The following is a 13,913-nucleotide window of genomic DNA, read 5'->3' as shown; positions in this document are numbered from 1 at the left end:
TGTGTCCTCTTAGGGTCAGATCAAGGAGACCACATATGGGGTCGGCCTGTGTGACCTCAAGCCAGTTTATGCTCTTTAATAGTCAAAAATAAATCAAAAACGTCCTCATACATAAGTGAAACTATTCCTCATACATTACATATGTCTGTACTTGGGTGTCACGTCCGTTTGTACATTGACTGCAATCGCCATTACAGAGGAAGAGTTCCTGGGCCTCCGCCGCCTCCCAAAGACCATGCCTGCTCAGACTATACCTGTAGCCCTTAATGAGAGCCGCAATCGATGGAAGCACTGCGACTGGAGGAAGCTTGTGACCAGTACTATAAGAACACAGGTATGGAGTAAGTCTACAACTGCTTTATCCTCTTTATTGGATCCCTCTGGCTGCCATTTTTGTTTTCTCCCTCTTCATTTCTTTTTCTTCTTCCAACTGCATACTTCCCGCTTACTCGTTTTTCTCGCTCATCTCAATCTTCACCTCTGATTCTCTTTTTGCCTTCATTGCCTTGCGGCGGAAACCTCAGGCCTCATACTCCAGTCTAGCAGGCTGTGGACACGCTGGGAGAGATACCACTCTTTACACTTTTCGGCAGGACAGTCATTTCTCCTTACAAGAAGGGATGAGCGTTTATGGTCAAAATAAGGAAAAAATATACCAGTTTTAATGGTGGTTATTTTGGTAAACTATGCGAGGGGTGGCTACAAGGGGAATGGTACAAATAGGTGGTTTGAGTAAGAGGTGCAAAAGCAACAGTGGCTAGAAGGCAGTTAAAGAGAGGAGGATACATAAGGGAATGGAAGGGGAAGCAAGGGGGTGCTCCTGCTGTTAAAAAGGGAACGCACCACCAAACATCCCATAAGAAAGAAACTCATCCAAATTGCAAAAATTATTGTTTTTGAGTCTAAGTTCAAAATTTTCGGTTTAAAGATTTCGAGGAAATGGCCCACAACCTTCTGGGAAGTGGTAAGCACTCCCGCCCACTTCTCCTATTAAGAAGCGGGCACAGCATTGCCCAAGGGTGCACATCCTTAAGTCCACTAGTGCTGCCAGTTCTTCTAAGGTGGACTGATTGCCATGATTGTGGGAAGGGGATAAGACCAGAAGCAGTCGCAGTGTTGGTGCTGATGTCGAATTTATGATCCACTATTAAGATCCCATGAGCGCGCACCAATTTCCCCGTAACCATGAACCTTTTACTGTGTTCATTTCTTCCAGGGCCAGTGCGCGTCATGCTGGGCTTTTTCAGCTGCTTCCAATATTGAATACCTCTGGGGAATAATTGGAGAGCCACGGACCGTCTCAGTGCAAGGTATGTCTTGTCAGTGCCCTTGTGACTTAAAGTACACTTTATAGACCTCCTGTTATCTTTTCATTCCCATATTTCTACTGAGTCACCATTTATTGTTCCTGCGCAAACTTACAAAAGTCCTGTCTAGGCCTGTGTGCATTAGGGCACAGAGGTGTCTATGTCCGCCTTATATAGAATTGGGCTTCCAGGGGTACTCGAGCCTTTGTACGCATGTGATGATAGTATAGCCAGTCAGCAAGGGCATGCTGAGGTACGAATAATGATTGGTTGCAGTGAGGCAGCCTTCATTCTGTCTCTTTTATGGCTTCTCGTGAACCTTGCACTAGTTCATCTCCTCCTCAAATATTAAGCAGAAGGTTGCTATGTGAAAGGAATGTGAGGGACCCCCTAAAATACCTATCAAGCCTGTCTTTTGGCTCGCTTGATACCCTTACCAGAGATTGGTGGAATGTGATTTTAAGAAAAATCCCATTTAATTATATTGTTTTATTATGTTTTTATTACTGTAAACTGTGCATAACATTCGATAAAGTGTTCGTGACACAGACCTCCAGTGTATAAACTAAAGTAAAAGCTACTGCCTACTTAGTCAGTAAATATGACACTGTGTCACTTTCAGCAAATAAGACGACAATATAGGATGTGTTGAGTCGGGATGGTCCCCGGGCCTCAGAGTCGTTGGTATCAGCTGTTCCACCGTTTCACTACAAAGCAGGCACCTCCGTTTCACTACAAAGCAGGCACCTTGCACCCCGTCTGCAGTATTCCTCGTGTTGGTAGAGCCCGTTCTGTCAGCTGTAGGAAATCGCAGACTCTTTCGGGCTGTGTATGGCATCGGCGACGTCGCGTGTACCACATAGGACCACAGATGTCAAGCAGCTTTCATGTTTTTTCGTTTCCACTTTGTGGATGACCCAAAGAACTTGTCCTACTGTGATCGCCGCCAGCCTCGTTGCCAGAGCCTTCACCAGCGACACCTCATTTCGGAAACGTACAGTCGGGCCCTCCTCAAACGGCCCCCCACGCCCTAGAGCACTCTGCGATGTTGCTTACCCTCCCTTGCCAACTCTGGGACTGCAGGTCTGGTTCCCATCCTCTGCCAGCTGTGGGCAGGCCAAAGGAGTTTTGTTTCCCACCCCAACTACCGGAAAGGAGCAGGCGGGAATGTGTTTTTATTTTTCTGCGAGGCGGGAAAAAATGTCATCACGAGTGAACCTGACAGAAAATAGGTGGTGCGGGAGCGAGCCAGGCGGCTTTCCTCGACATCTGAGAAACATTTCCGTACCTAAGGTTAACACATTTATCAGAAGGAAAACAACATACGGACACACTCATAAAGTCACTCTTGGCAACTGTTTTTGAAATGGTCTAGCTACTTTTTGGGGAAAGTGTACTACTGTTTCACACAACGCAGCACGGCAACCAAAGTTGCTGTGCTGCATTAAGTAAGAAAGAGAGAGCAGGGCAGGGCAGCGCATACCTACGAAGAAGGTGCAAAGGTGAGTGCATGAGCTCTAGGATAGATTTTGCTCTGAAAGGATATCCGTCCAGTAAAAAAATACTACTATTGTATACCTTTTCCTACTTTGTATGTGGGCTATACAGTACAGCACATATGAAAACCCGAAGAAGGTCCTACTTTGCACCTGCCTCAAGCAGGTGTCATTTTTGGGTACATACTACTAACATTTAGTAGATATGAAAACGTCTATGTATCTATCACACATTGAATACACCCTCGAGCTTCAGAGCTGGTTTTAGCTTTAGTGGCGCCCGGTGTGACAATGTTTGTTGCCCCCCCACCCATCCCCAACACTCTCTTTCATGGATTCCCTCACTACCACCTGCTCAGGGGAGCGTGTTTTGGAAGCGGCAAAACCTCATGGACCGATTCCAACAGTAGTTTCACTTCAGCTGCCCTTAACAGTTTGCACCTGGCATTTATTATTTGAAAGGTGAATATAATGCACTGTCTTTCTATATAGTAAAGCACACTAATGCGGACGTGCGAGGGCTTGGTCACCTCACTCGTAGGCCTGCTGTACCAAGTCTCCCTATTTAAACAAATTGTGTGATCCTAGGCAAACCACTTTGTTTCACTGTGGCTCATTTTAATTGAGCTCCAAATCTGAGAGCGCCCATGAAGAAATTTACATTCATTATCTAAAATAAATTAAAAAACTCTCTCATATGATTCAGTAGACAACAATGTTATAAATACATTACTCGATATGTATAAACTGCACATAGTAAAGTAATATATCTTGATTGTGTCATAGTAGTGTTGTCAGGGTTTTTTTTTACCAGTGGAGAAAAGTGCATGTTTTAAAAATACAATACTTTTATTATGCCACTACAGTGATCTAAAGTAATGCACTAAAATGAAACAACACATTCAAGAAACAGCCGATGTGTTGTCCTAAAGACTCTTCATGGTATATGTACGTGTTAGATATCTTAGTGGCTTAGCTAGTGCCTTCATTGCTAGAGCCAGTGCTTACACCTGACTCTGGGTGCGCATACTCTGCTTAAAAGACACAGCATTATGCCTATAAACTAAATATCTATCCAGTTCTAATTTAGAAATAATTGTTTGGGCCCTATGTAGCTGGTATATACAGTTCTTGCGTTCAAAAGTGCAGTGAAAAATATGCCCTCTAAAGGTGATTACGAGACAGTAAATGAAAGTAAAGGCATGGGAGCTGTTATGTCCCCACAGTCTTCCATAGCTTGACAAAAGACGCAATATACATGTGAACTGTATGACACACCATGTCTGTTTGAAGTAATTGTAAGTGTAACAGAGCAGGTCTGCAATGTTTGATATTTAGTCTCCTGAGCAGGGGAACGAGTAAAGCCTTCCTAATCTTGTCATGCAGGCCACGAAAAAAGAACAAATGTAACTGGGACTGAACAGAGTTCAAGCCGCATGGGCATGCTATGAGATCCTCATCACGGCTGGCTGTCGAGGGGTAGCCAACCACCAAATGAGACTTATTGAGACAAAATCTCTCTGAATAACACCGGTATGAACTAGGAACAGTGAGCAAATACGGTTCGCTTTGTCTGGTCGTTACCAGCATGTAATATGGCTTGACTGACCACTTGCCACTCTCCCCTTCCTCCCTTTTGCACAACGTATGACCCATCGGTTCCTTTTTAAGCATAGCTTTCACTTGCCTTGAAATACTTGTGGGGTTGTTGAAAAGTTCTTGTCTCCCTATCAATTGGAGTTTTGACGTATTGCAGCCATTGGATTATACCTGCCTTGTCTAACTTCATACAGTCACTAATTACCGCTTTGGTCAAAGCTGCTTCTGGTTGATTCCAAATGGAGACCCATTGTCACGATCACAGGAACCCCTCAGGATCTGGGCGGTGCACAAAGGGGTCTACCTCTTGACATCCCCAACTGACTAGTATGCACAGAGTATTGAGTCGATCAAGTGAGGGATAGGAATTAGGGTAGGAGCAGCGGGGGAATGGGATACATACCTGCAACAAAAAACACAGGGTTAATAACGCATACAACACTGGATACTCTCAAAGAGTCTCACTAGATGAACCAGTACCTGTTATCCAATTTCAGCAGCTACGTGGGTGTCTTCCTAACTAGATAAGATACCTCTCTCATCTGGAAGAATCTCTACTACAAACAAAACAAGGTAGTTACAAATCCACTCACCCATGTTGTCCTTCTACCATAAAGAACAAAACAGCCTCATACATACCCCTCTTTCATTCCATTAAAGCAAGAAAAGAAAATAACAGAAAAGAAAGGATAATGTTTCCTTTGGTAATGTCGTGTAGGTGCTGGTAACCACTAGCCCAATAGAATAATCTCGTATCCCAGAAAATGAGTGCTGAACCAAAAAAGAGCCAAAGTATCTGTGTCTCCGATTCTCCCTCCTACGAAATCATCCTGAAAGTTAAATGAGGCAAAAGTATTGAATGTCAAAGGTTTCCTTCCTCTCCTTTCGGAATCCACAGTCAATGTATTTTAGCAAACCTAAAGAATTAGATGCAGCGAAAGGAATTGTCCTCATTCCGAGAGGAATCGAATGTCAAGTGCCAAACAGGACTGCCTCCCCAGTCGGGAAACCAACCAAACAAACACGTTCCCCCGCGGAAACCAGCCGACTGCGAGCTCTTCCTCCTGTGATTAATGGAAGACGTCTTCGCCAGCCGACAAGGAACCTCTGCGGTCTTTCCTCCCACAGCCACGGGACAGGAAGGATTATTCACGCTTCACCCGCTCTTCCGAGCGAGTCCCACCGGCTCAGGAAAATCCCGGGATACAGGCACTCCGACCATCCCTGGTTTGACTGGCGCCGAATGTGTCCAGTTGCATTCGCTGTCAAAAGGTCGCCCCAAATACGTGAATATATTCAAAGCCTGTAGTTTGGTGCATTAAAAATAGAATGGTCTCATCTTCCCCGTAGGGGGGCCCACAAATCATGGTGAACAACTTTGTTTTATTGGTTTGCAGCCCTAGGGAACCCATAAATGCCAGACACCCCTCTAGCAGTCTCGGGAGACCCACACCTGTACGTGACATAAGAATGCAGTCATCTGCGTACATTAATACGGGATTAGCTCTTGACCCTGCCCTTGGTGGATCTGCAACAATCTCTCCTAGATGTTTCTCCAAATCATGGATGTAAATGCTGAACAAAAGTGGGGCAATGACACAGCCTTGACTTACTCCCTTCCTGCTGTTGATTGAATGGGTACATTCCACATTTGGGCCGTACCTAACGCATATCACAACGTCCTCATGCAGTTGGTTTAGGACATACACCAACCCCGCCTCCACCCCCAAGTCCAGCAATTTGGACCAGAGTTTGCCTCTGTCAACATTGTTGAATGCTGAACTTAAGTCCATGAAGACAAGGTGTAGTTGTTCTCTCTTAGCCCTTACATACTTGCTATGCATTAGAAGAAGAATCGGACATTGGTCGATCATGCCTAATCCCCTCCTAAATCCGTACTGGGCAGGTGTTAGGATGTCTTTGTCAGTTTCCCAAGTCTCCAAACCCTCCAATATAATTCTGCTGTACTGTCTATCGGCGTAATTAGGCGGTAGCATTTGAGGTCTCCTCTATCACCCTTTGTAAATATGGGTACTATCATGACATTTTACCAGGACCTGGAGGGCCCACATATTATTGCACTATTTAAGGTGTTAACCAGTATAGGGGCCCACAACTCTGTGTTATTCTTGAAAAGGTCAATTGGCACCCCATCAGGGTCTGGTGCTTGGGCATCTAGTCACAGCTAAGATGACTTCGTCTAGTGTGATGTCCAGAAAGGGGCCTGTCCCGAGATCTAAAATTAAGTTGGTGGTTGGTTGACCTTGTTTTGATAACTGGTGTCATTAAATACCTGTGTAAAATGTGTCACCCAGGCTAAGGATTGAATCAAAATATTTGTGCTGCTATTGTGGCCACTTACAAAGTATGGGGGTTTACCACTGATAGACCTGGCACCATTGGCGTGGGTGTCCCTTCCATTTTTCGCTTTTGTCTCTGTGTTTGCTGGTGTTAGATGCTCTGGGCTCTGTGCCACTGCCATTCAGTGCCACAGCGCGAATGCTCCCTATTGTAAATTGACTGTATGAATTGGAATAATCCTAATTGACCCAAGGAACATGATAGGAAAGTCGAATTTAGTATGCCTGAGCTCCAAATATTAAAGTGCATCTTTTAGTGACGATTATTTTTATATTCTGTGTTTAAAACTACCACTTTTGGGAAGTAGGTATTATCTTGCCTAAGCCTTCCCATGTGCTCTGCTGTTATGTGTATTGGCTGTCTGGTTTTGAAGGGTCAAGGCAGGCTGAGACCGACCTGGATTAAATAGAGAGATCTGCAATTGGAGTATGGGGAGGGGTGACCCTTTGATCTCAGCGGGGCTGTGCCTGGCAAGGTGAATGATGTCTCCACCTCCCACTGTGCGTCTGATGGCAGACCCCCTCTCCCTGAAAGGCAGGATGTAAACTCGTAAATAAAGTGCTCCAGGACGGCACCAAACTGGTTCTGGCTGGGTCCAGTGATTTGTGACTTTTTGAGAACAAAGACTTTTGGGATATAAAGATCTGTGCTAAAACCCCTACACGGTGTGTTACTTCTGGATGTCAAGACGAACCTCTGTCCGTGTAACGAGAGGGAAAGGACTTTGAAACTTTTATCCATCTTGCTGAAGCAACTACCCAAGGGCCTGATTTGAGCTTGGCTCCTGCTGATGTCTCAGGGACATTAGACTTCACCCATCAGCCATCCGCATTCCTATTTGAGAGGGATTCTACTAGCAGGAGAGGCCTCCGTTGAGAATTCCAGAGCCTCTGATTCTACTGCAGGAAACGCGGGCTGAATGTCAGCGCATCGCAATTGTGGGCCACCGAAGCAGAAGAGCTGTTGCCGCTGAGAGCCCGCATTTGCCTGTGTTACCAAAGTCATCGTGATCGCTATTGTGGGCCGCCTCAGCTGAGGAGCTGTTGCCACTGTCAGCCTGCATTTGCCTGCGTTACCAAAGTCATCGTGATCGCTATTGTGGGCCGCCGCAGCTGAAGAGCTGTTGCCGCTGAGTGCCCGCATTTGCTGTCCTACGAGAATCATCGCTATCGCTATAGTGGACCACTGCAGCTGAGGAGCTGTGCCGCTGAGTGCCCGCATTTGCTGTCCTACGAGAATCATCGCTATCGTGGGCTGCTGCAGCTGAGGAGCTGTGCCGCTGAGTGCCCGCATTTGCCGCCCTACAAAAATCATTGCTATTGTGGGCCGCTGCAGCTGAGGAGCTGTGCCGCTAAGTGCCCGCATTTGCCATACTACGAGAATCATCGCTATCGCTATTGTGGACCGCTGCATCTGAGGAGCTGTGCCGCTGAGTGCCTGCATTTGCCGTCCCACGAGAATCATCGCTATCGCTATTGTGGGCCGCTGCAGCTGTGGAGCTGTGCTGCTGAGTGCCCCCACTAGTTACCACTTTGAGGATCTTGTTATCACCTGCAGGTGCCGCTGGGTGCCTGCCTTTAAGCCCCGTCCCAGGATTATCGTGAGTGCACGCCGCGGACCGCTACAGCGGGGAGCTGTGGCCGCTGCGAGTCCGCCTGTCATCACCACGGCTTCCTTGTGAGCCTGCGTGCCGTGCCCCTTTAAATCTCAGGTACATTGTGCATCACCGGGTCGCGTGGACCCCGGCCTCGAACTAAGTTCGTTCCACACATTTTGAGTGCCTCTATTGCTTTTGAAGTGAATCTGTAATTATGTGCATTGTGGTTTCTTGATCGCTTTTGAGCCTTGTGTTAAGCCTATATAAAGATACTTATTCTTCTATAGCTACTTGTGTGGTGTCCCTTAGTAGTGTCTTCACTGCGTTATTGTGTATGGTCATAAATGCTTCACACACTGCCTCTGGGATAGGCCTGTTTGCTCGTGCTACATTACCACAGGGTTGAGCAGGGGTTGTCAAAGGGTGTAGCCCCTTACTCTGACTTAGGAAGAAGGATCCCTATTTGGAGATCGGCGCCAGCCGCTGCCAACGGGAGATCCCCATTTCTAACAACCACCTTCCAGAACATTTTTGTGTGTTTTTCCGCGCAAGCTGGCTCCAGCTGGTCCCAGGCTTTCTTTCTTATAGCTGCTTTCCTAGCCTCGTGTATGACCTTGTAAAAACGTCTACAAAATTGTATAATCTCCATGTCCCTGGGGGTGTCTTTCAGGGCTTTCTTTAGCTGTTTGTATGCTCTAGAACATGGGCTTTCAAACCACTTGATGGTGTTTATCAGGCGGTGAGGTGCAGTGGTTGTTAACAGCTCAGAGATTCGCCTACATAATCCTAGGTATGCTTCCATAATGTTTGAAGGATTAGCATCGCAGTCCAAACCGGTTGCTATTCCACTCTCACAGCTCCCCACCATATGTCTCAGAATCTCCCCTATATCCCCCTCCGCCCACTTGCGCCTAAGTCCATGATTTTTAGGTCTCGCCGGGCGAAAGCAGCGCATGCGCTGCTCTCGCCATGTGAGGGCCTTTTGCGATCAATTCAGCCAAAACTGAATGCACACGCGTACAGATGGACAAAGATGTCTGCTCTCGCCATTCACAAAGCTAAACATGCACGTGTACGGACAAAAAAATGCACGCACATGTAGACAGCCCAACACCATCTTTGTTTACTTTAATTAGCATAGGGATGTGAACACGCGCGTGCATTTTTTTTATCCGTACGTGTGCATGGCGGCGTGCTTTCGTTTCACTCACCCTTTTTTTGCTCCATGATTATAAGTTTTCATTTGACAGAACAACTTTCTGCAAGACTTAATGTTACCAATTCTCTAAATATAGAGTGGACTTGGACTCGTCCCTGAGAAATGTTTCTCTTTCACCTCATGCTATTCGCTATTTGGTGTATCATTAAGTTTCCTATGGAGTGCTTGTATTGCAATTCCGGGGGGGACTATTTTACAACTCAAATGTGCACCAAATCTTCACTCATTAGGTTCTTTATCTCAAAGATGCTTTGTATTTAGAAAACATTTTTTTTATTTTTCCTGCCACAAGTTTAAAATAAATATTTGAGTCAAGACTCAAAATATAAGCATGGCCTGTTGGCTTTGGTAGTGCTTGCTAAATCTTCCATTCTACTGTTGTCACCATATTTTCTCAGGCTGTGATGTATTCACAAAGTAAATATACATATGTATATTTTTTTATATTTATATTTGCTACTACATCTAGAAGTAAATCTACACTTTTTTGCTGCCTACCTTTTCGGATTGTAGATTCACACAAAGTGTAGACTTATATGTTTCAACCCCATCAGTTCACGGGATGGAAACATCTAAGACTGAATTTACGAGTGTAAAGTTACCTTTAGTAACTTTTCACACATAGGTTTAGATTGTTGGTACAGTGGCCGGGATCTCCCTATGGGAATGTATAGGGAAAATTAATGTATTAATTTTTTAATAGATTTTTTTTATTTAATAATGTTTAACCCACAACTAAGAAAATATGTTACAGCACATTAACTTTCAAAAATAAATATATATATATATTTTTTTCCCCCAAAATGTTTATTGATTTAGTTAACACATATCATCAAACAGCACACTAAGAATAAGCAAAACATGCAGTGACCCCATGTTTCCCTCCCACCATGACAAAACACAGTACTCTAGTATCACAAATGAAATCTCTTGCAATAGGACAGCATGTTGATGCAGTTCATTGCACTATCAGGGCTTCCAACCCCATTATTGCTTTCCTGTGACCATTGTCTATTGAAGAGCCACCACCCCATCCCACGGCTACTCCCTCCTATTTACCTGTGGTCCACCCCTCCCCCACACCTTCTCAAACTTCCTCAAGCAACCACGCCCCTCCTAGACCAATTTTGCCAGTTACAACAGACATCAATCTACTGGGCCCAATCCTGTAATCTTGGACTTGCCGCATTCCCTCCACTTCCGTGTGAGCTCTTGTTTTGCTAATAGAACCCCAAATTCCCAAGGGTCTTCTGATAAGAGTTGCGATCTGAAGTCCCTCATAGACCCAACAATGTCAGTGGAGCTAGAAATGCGATTGACACCCCAATCGCAGTTTCCAACAGAACCTTTACATCTTCTCAAAAAAAGTGGATCCTGGGGCACTCCCAAAGTGCATGCAGGAAGGACCCTCTCTGACCACAGGCATGCGTGCATTCATCAATCACTGCCCTACCGATCTTGTGCAAGAGTGCCCTAGTATAGTATATTCTATGAGTATATTAAATTAAACTGAATCGCGCCTGATTGGCCACATTCCTCGGACACTGTAGCGACTCCTGCCACTCATCATCCTCCAAGCTGCCCACATCTGTCTGTCGTTTCATCCTCAGATGTGTGACATTCATGAGGGTCTTATAGGGTCATGAAATTCCTTTTATTGTCATATGGTTATCTAGGCATCATTGCTCTAGGGGAGACTCCCTCATAGTGACCTCATCTGGTGCAATTCTTCCCCTTAGGGCATGTTTCAATTAGTAGTATTAAAAAAATTGTGAGGGTGCCATATTGTATTCTCTAAGGTGTGTGAAGGGCACACACAGTTCGCAACCCATAACTCTCAGAGTATTGAGAGGCCGAGGAGGTCCCATCCTCTAAAGCCTTGCAGGGTCAGCACTGCCCCAAGTTTCATGCCCAGTCATAGTGGTGTTTTGGGAGTCAATCTCGCCCACCAGCCCATTTCCTGTAAAGGGTGATCCATACACTATCTTAGTCAGGGTTGACTTTGCCACCATAGAGGACCTAGAGATATCCCTTAACTCCCAGGGGGTCTTGGTCATGTCGATAGACCAGGTCCTCCAGTGCTGCAAATGCACACTCATTCACAATTCTGACCTGAGCGGCTTCGTAATATTTGCAAATAGTAAGGCTTTCCCGCCATCATACATAGAACGTTGAAGGGTGCAGAGCGCCACTCATGATGGTCCTTCCAGTCACAACAGTGTCTTCACACAGCCTCTTATCTTACGGAATAAGGTCTCCAGTAATGGGGGCTGCTCTGTAATACATAAATAAGTTTAGGGAGAGTAATCATCTTAAACAGCGCCACCCTATCCAACAGGGAGAATGGGAGTGTCCTCCAATGCGTGGTATCAACTTCAAGCCTATGCAGGAGTGGGGCCAAGTTATTCTCCTAGTGAGTGGACCCATCCAGAGACCCATGTACCGGAAACTATCACGTACCACTCTGAGAGGCATGGGGAGAGCATCTTGAACTTCATGAACCACGGGGGAAGAGAAGTTATTTCTCCCAGTTGATGCCTAGTCCTGAATATCTTCCTTATACCCTAAATATCTCTCCCGCCTGTGCCAGTAACTGCCCCGGTTCCACTAAGTTTAAAAAGACATTGTGGGCATACAGCGATATCTTTTCCTCACAGGTGTCTCCCCACAGTCAGCCGAAACTTGTGTGTCCAGCCGGATCCACTCTGCCAGCACCTCTAGCACCTAGGTAAATAGCATAGGCATCAAGGGGCAGCCTGGCAAGTCCACCGGCCTATAGGGAACTCCTGGGAAAGAATTCAATTGGTGCACCATACAGTAGTCCAAACCAGCGACTGAATTTGGGCCCAAAACCCTCTTTTCTAAAATGTCAAAAAGGAAAGGCCATTCCACTGAGTCAGATGCTTTATTCAAATCCAGTGATAACACCACCATTGGAAGCTCTACGTCCTTGGTTGCGGCAATATTGTTGTGGAGAAGCCCCAGATTGAGCCTGGTTGCTCTGTGTGGCATGAAACTGTTCTGGTCTGGATGCAGCAAATCCAGGATCACTTTCTGCAAATGATTTACTAGTACCTTAGACAGTACCTTAGCATGTGCATTGATCAACTATATCTGACAATAAGAGTCTCATCGATCCATTGTTTTTCTGGGTTTCAGGATTAATACAGTGGTTGCCAGATTAGCATCTCAGGGGAGCTCACCTAGTTGATGCACTGTCACAGACATCCCATCCAGCAGTGGCATCACTATCTTCTTGAGTAATTCTGCTGGTAGCACATTGGGGCCCAGTCATTTGCACCTCCCCCACAGCCAGGTCCTCTTCCAGGGCACACACTTTTTGTCGGTCAAGCCTTCGACATGGGCAATCCCGTACAAAGCTACAAATATCTTCCACTTTAGGCCATATCTTACATCATAGAAGTCTCTCAAGTAGGTTGCCATTTTCTCTGCGATAGCCTTGGAGCCTGTCACTAGATTCCCGTCTGGGCCCTGAATTACCTTTATGTTACGTTACCTTGGTCCTGCTTACTGAGTCATGCCAGTATCTTTCCCGCCTTGTCCCCAACTTCGTAAAGGCGCTTCGCCTGCATTATATAGTCTTATTTAACTGCATCTGTTTTTACTGAGTGGTACTCCTCCATCTTGCCAAAGAAGCGGGCCTTCGCTTCAGACAATGGACGTAATGCGAGTTTGTCCTCCAAATGGTGCAAGTCCCTCTCTGATTCTATGCAGCATTCCCTCTTTTTACATCTGTCAGCCATCTCCCCAGTGATGATCACCCCCAGGATGATGGCCTTATATGCAGAGCCGGCTTTAGGGTGGTCTGACAAGTGCCGCTGCACCAGGCACCAACCTTAGTGGGAGCCATTTGTGCGCTGACCAAAAATAGGAGAATCACTATGCTCTGCCAAGTCTCTCAAGTAGGCTGCCATTGTCTCTGCGATAGCCTTGGAGCCTGTCACTAGATTCCCGTCTGGGCCCTGAATTATCTTTATGTTACGTTACCTTGGTCCTGCTTACTGAGTCATGCCAGTATCTTTCCCGCCTTGTCCCCAACTTCGTAAAGGCGCTTTGCCTTCATTATATAGTCTGATTTAACTGCATCTGTTTTTACTGGGTGGTACTCCTCCAGCTTGCCAAAGATGGGGGCCTTCGCTTCAGACAATGGACGTAATGCGAGTTTGTCCTCCAAATGTCCCTCTCTAATTCTATGCAGCATTCTCTCTTTTTACATGTCAGCCATCTCCCCAGTGATAATCACCCCCAAGATGATGGCCTTATACGCAGAGCCGGCTTTAGGGTGGTGTGACAAGTGCCGCTGCACCAGGCAC

The 13,913-nt window shown here is 45.9% G+C and overlaps 1 protein-coding gene across 8 annotated transcripts in view; it reads left to right on the top strand.

Moving 5' to 3' along the window:
• CTSW (cathepsin W) overlaps nucleotides 1-13,913 on the top strand; it is a 1,394,816-nt gene that overhangs the window by 666,398 nt on the left and 714,505 nt on the right. For all 8 annotated transcript variants that reach the window (XM_085625446.1, XM_085625448.1, XM_085625452.1 and 5 more), the window contains 2 exons: nucleotides 198-334; nucleotides 1,217-1,310. In XM_085625446.1, coding sequence (XP_085481572.1) covers nucleotides 198-334; nucleotides 1,217-1,310 — 231 coding nt within the window. The remainder of the gene's footprint in view (nucleotides 1-197; nucleotides 335-1,216; nucleotides 1,311-13,913) is intronic.

The sequence above is a fragment of the Triturus cristatus genome, chromosome 9, assembly GCF_964204655.1.
Source record: "Triturus cristatus chromosome 9, aTriCri1.1, whole genome shotgun sequence".
Lineage (NCBI taxonomy): Eukaryota > Metazoa > Chordata > Amphibia > Caudata > Salamandridae > Triturus > Triturus cristatus.
This window is presented reverse-complemented; position numbering and strand designations above follow the sequence as displayed.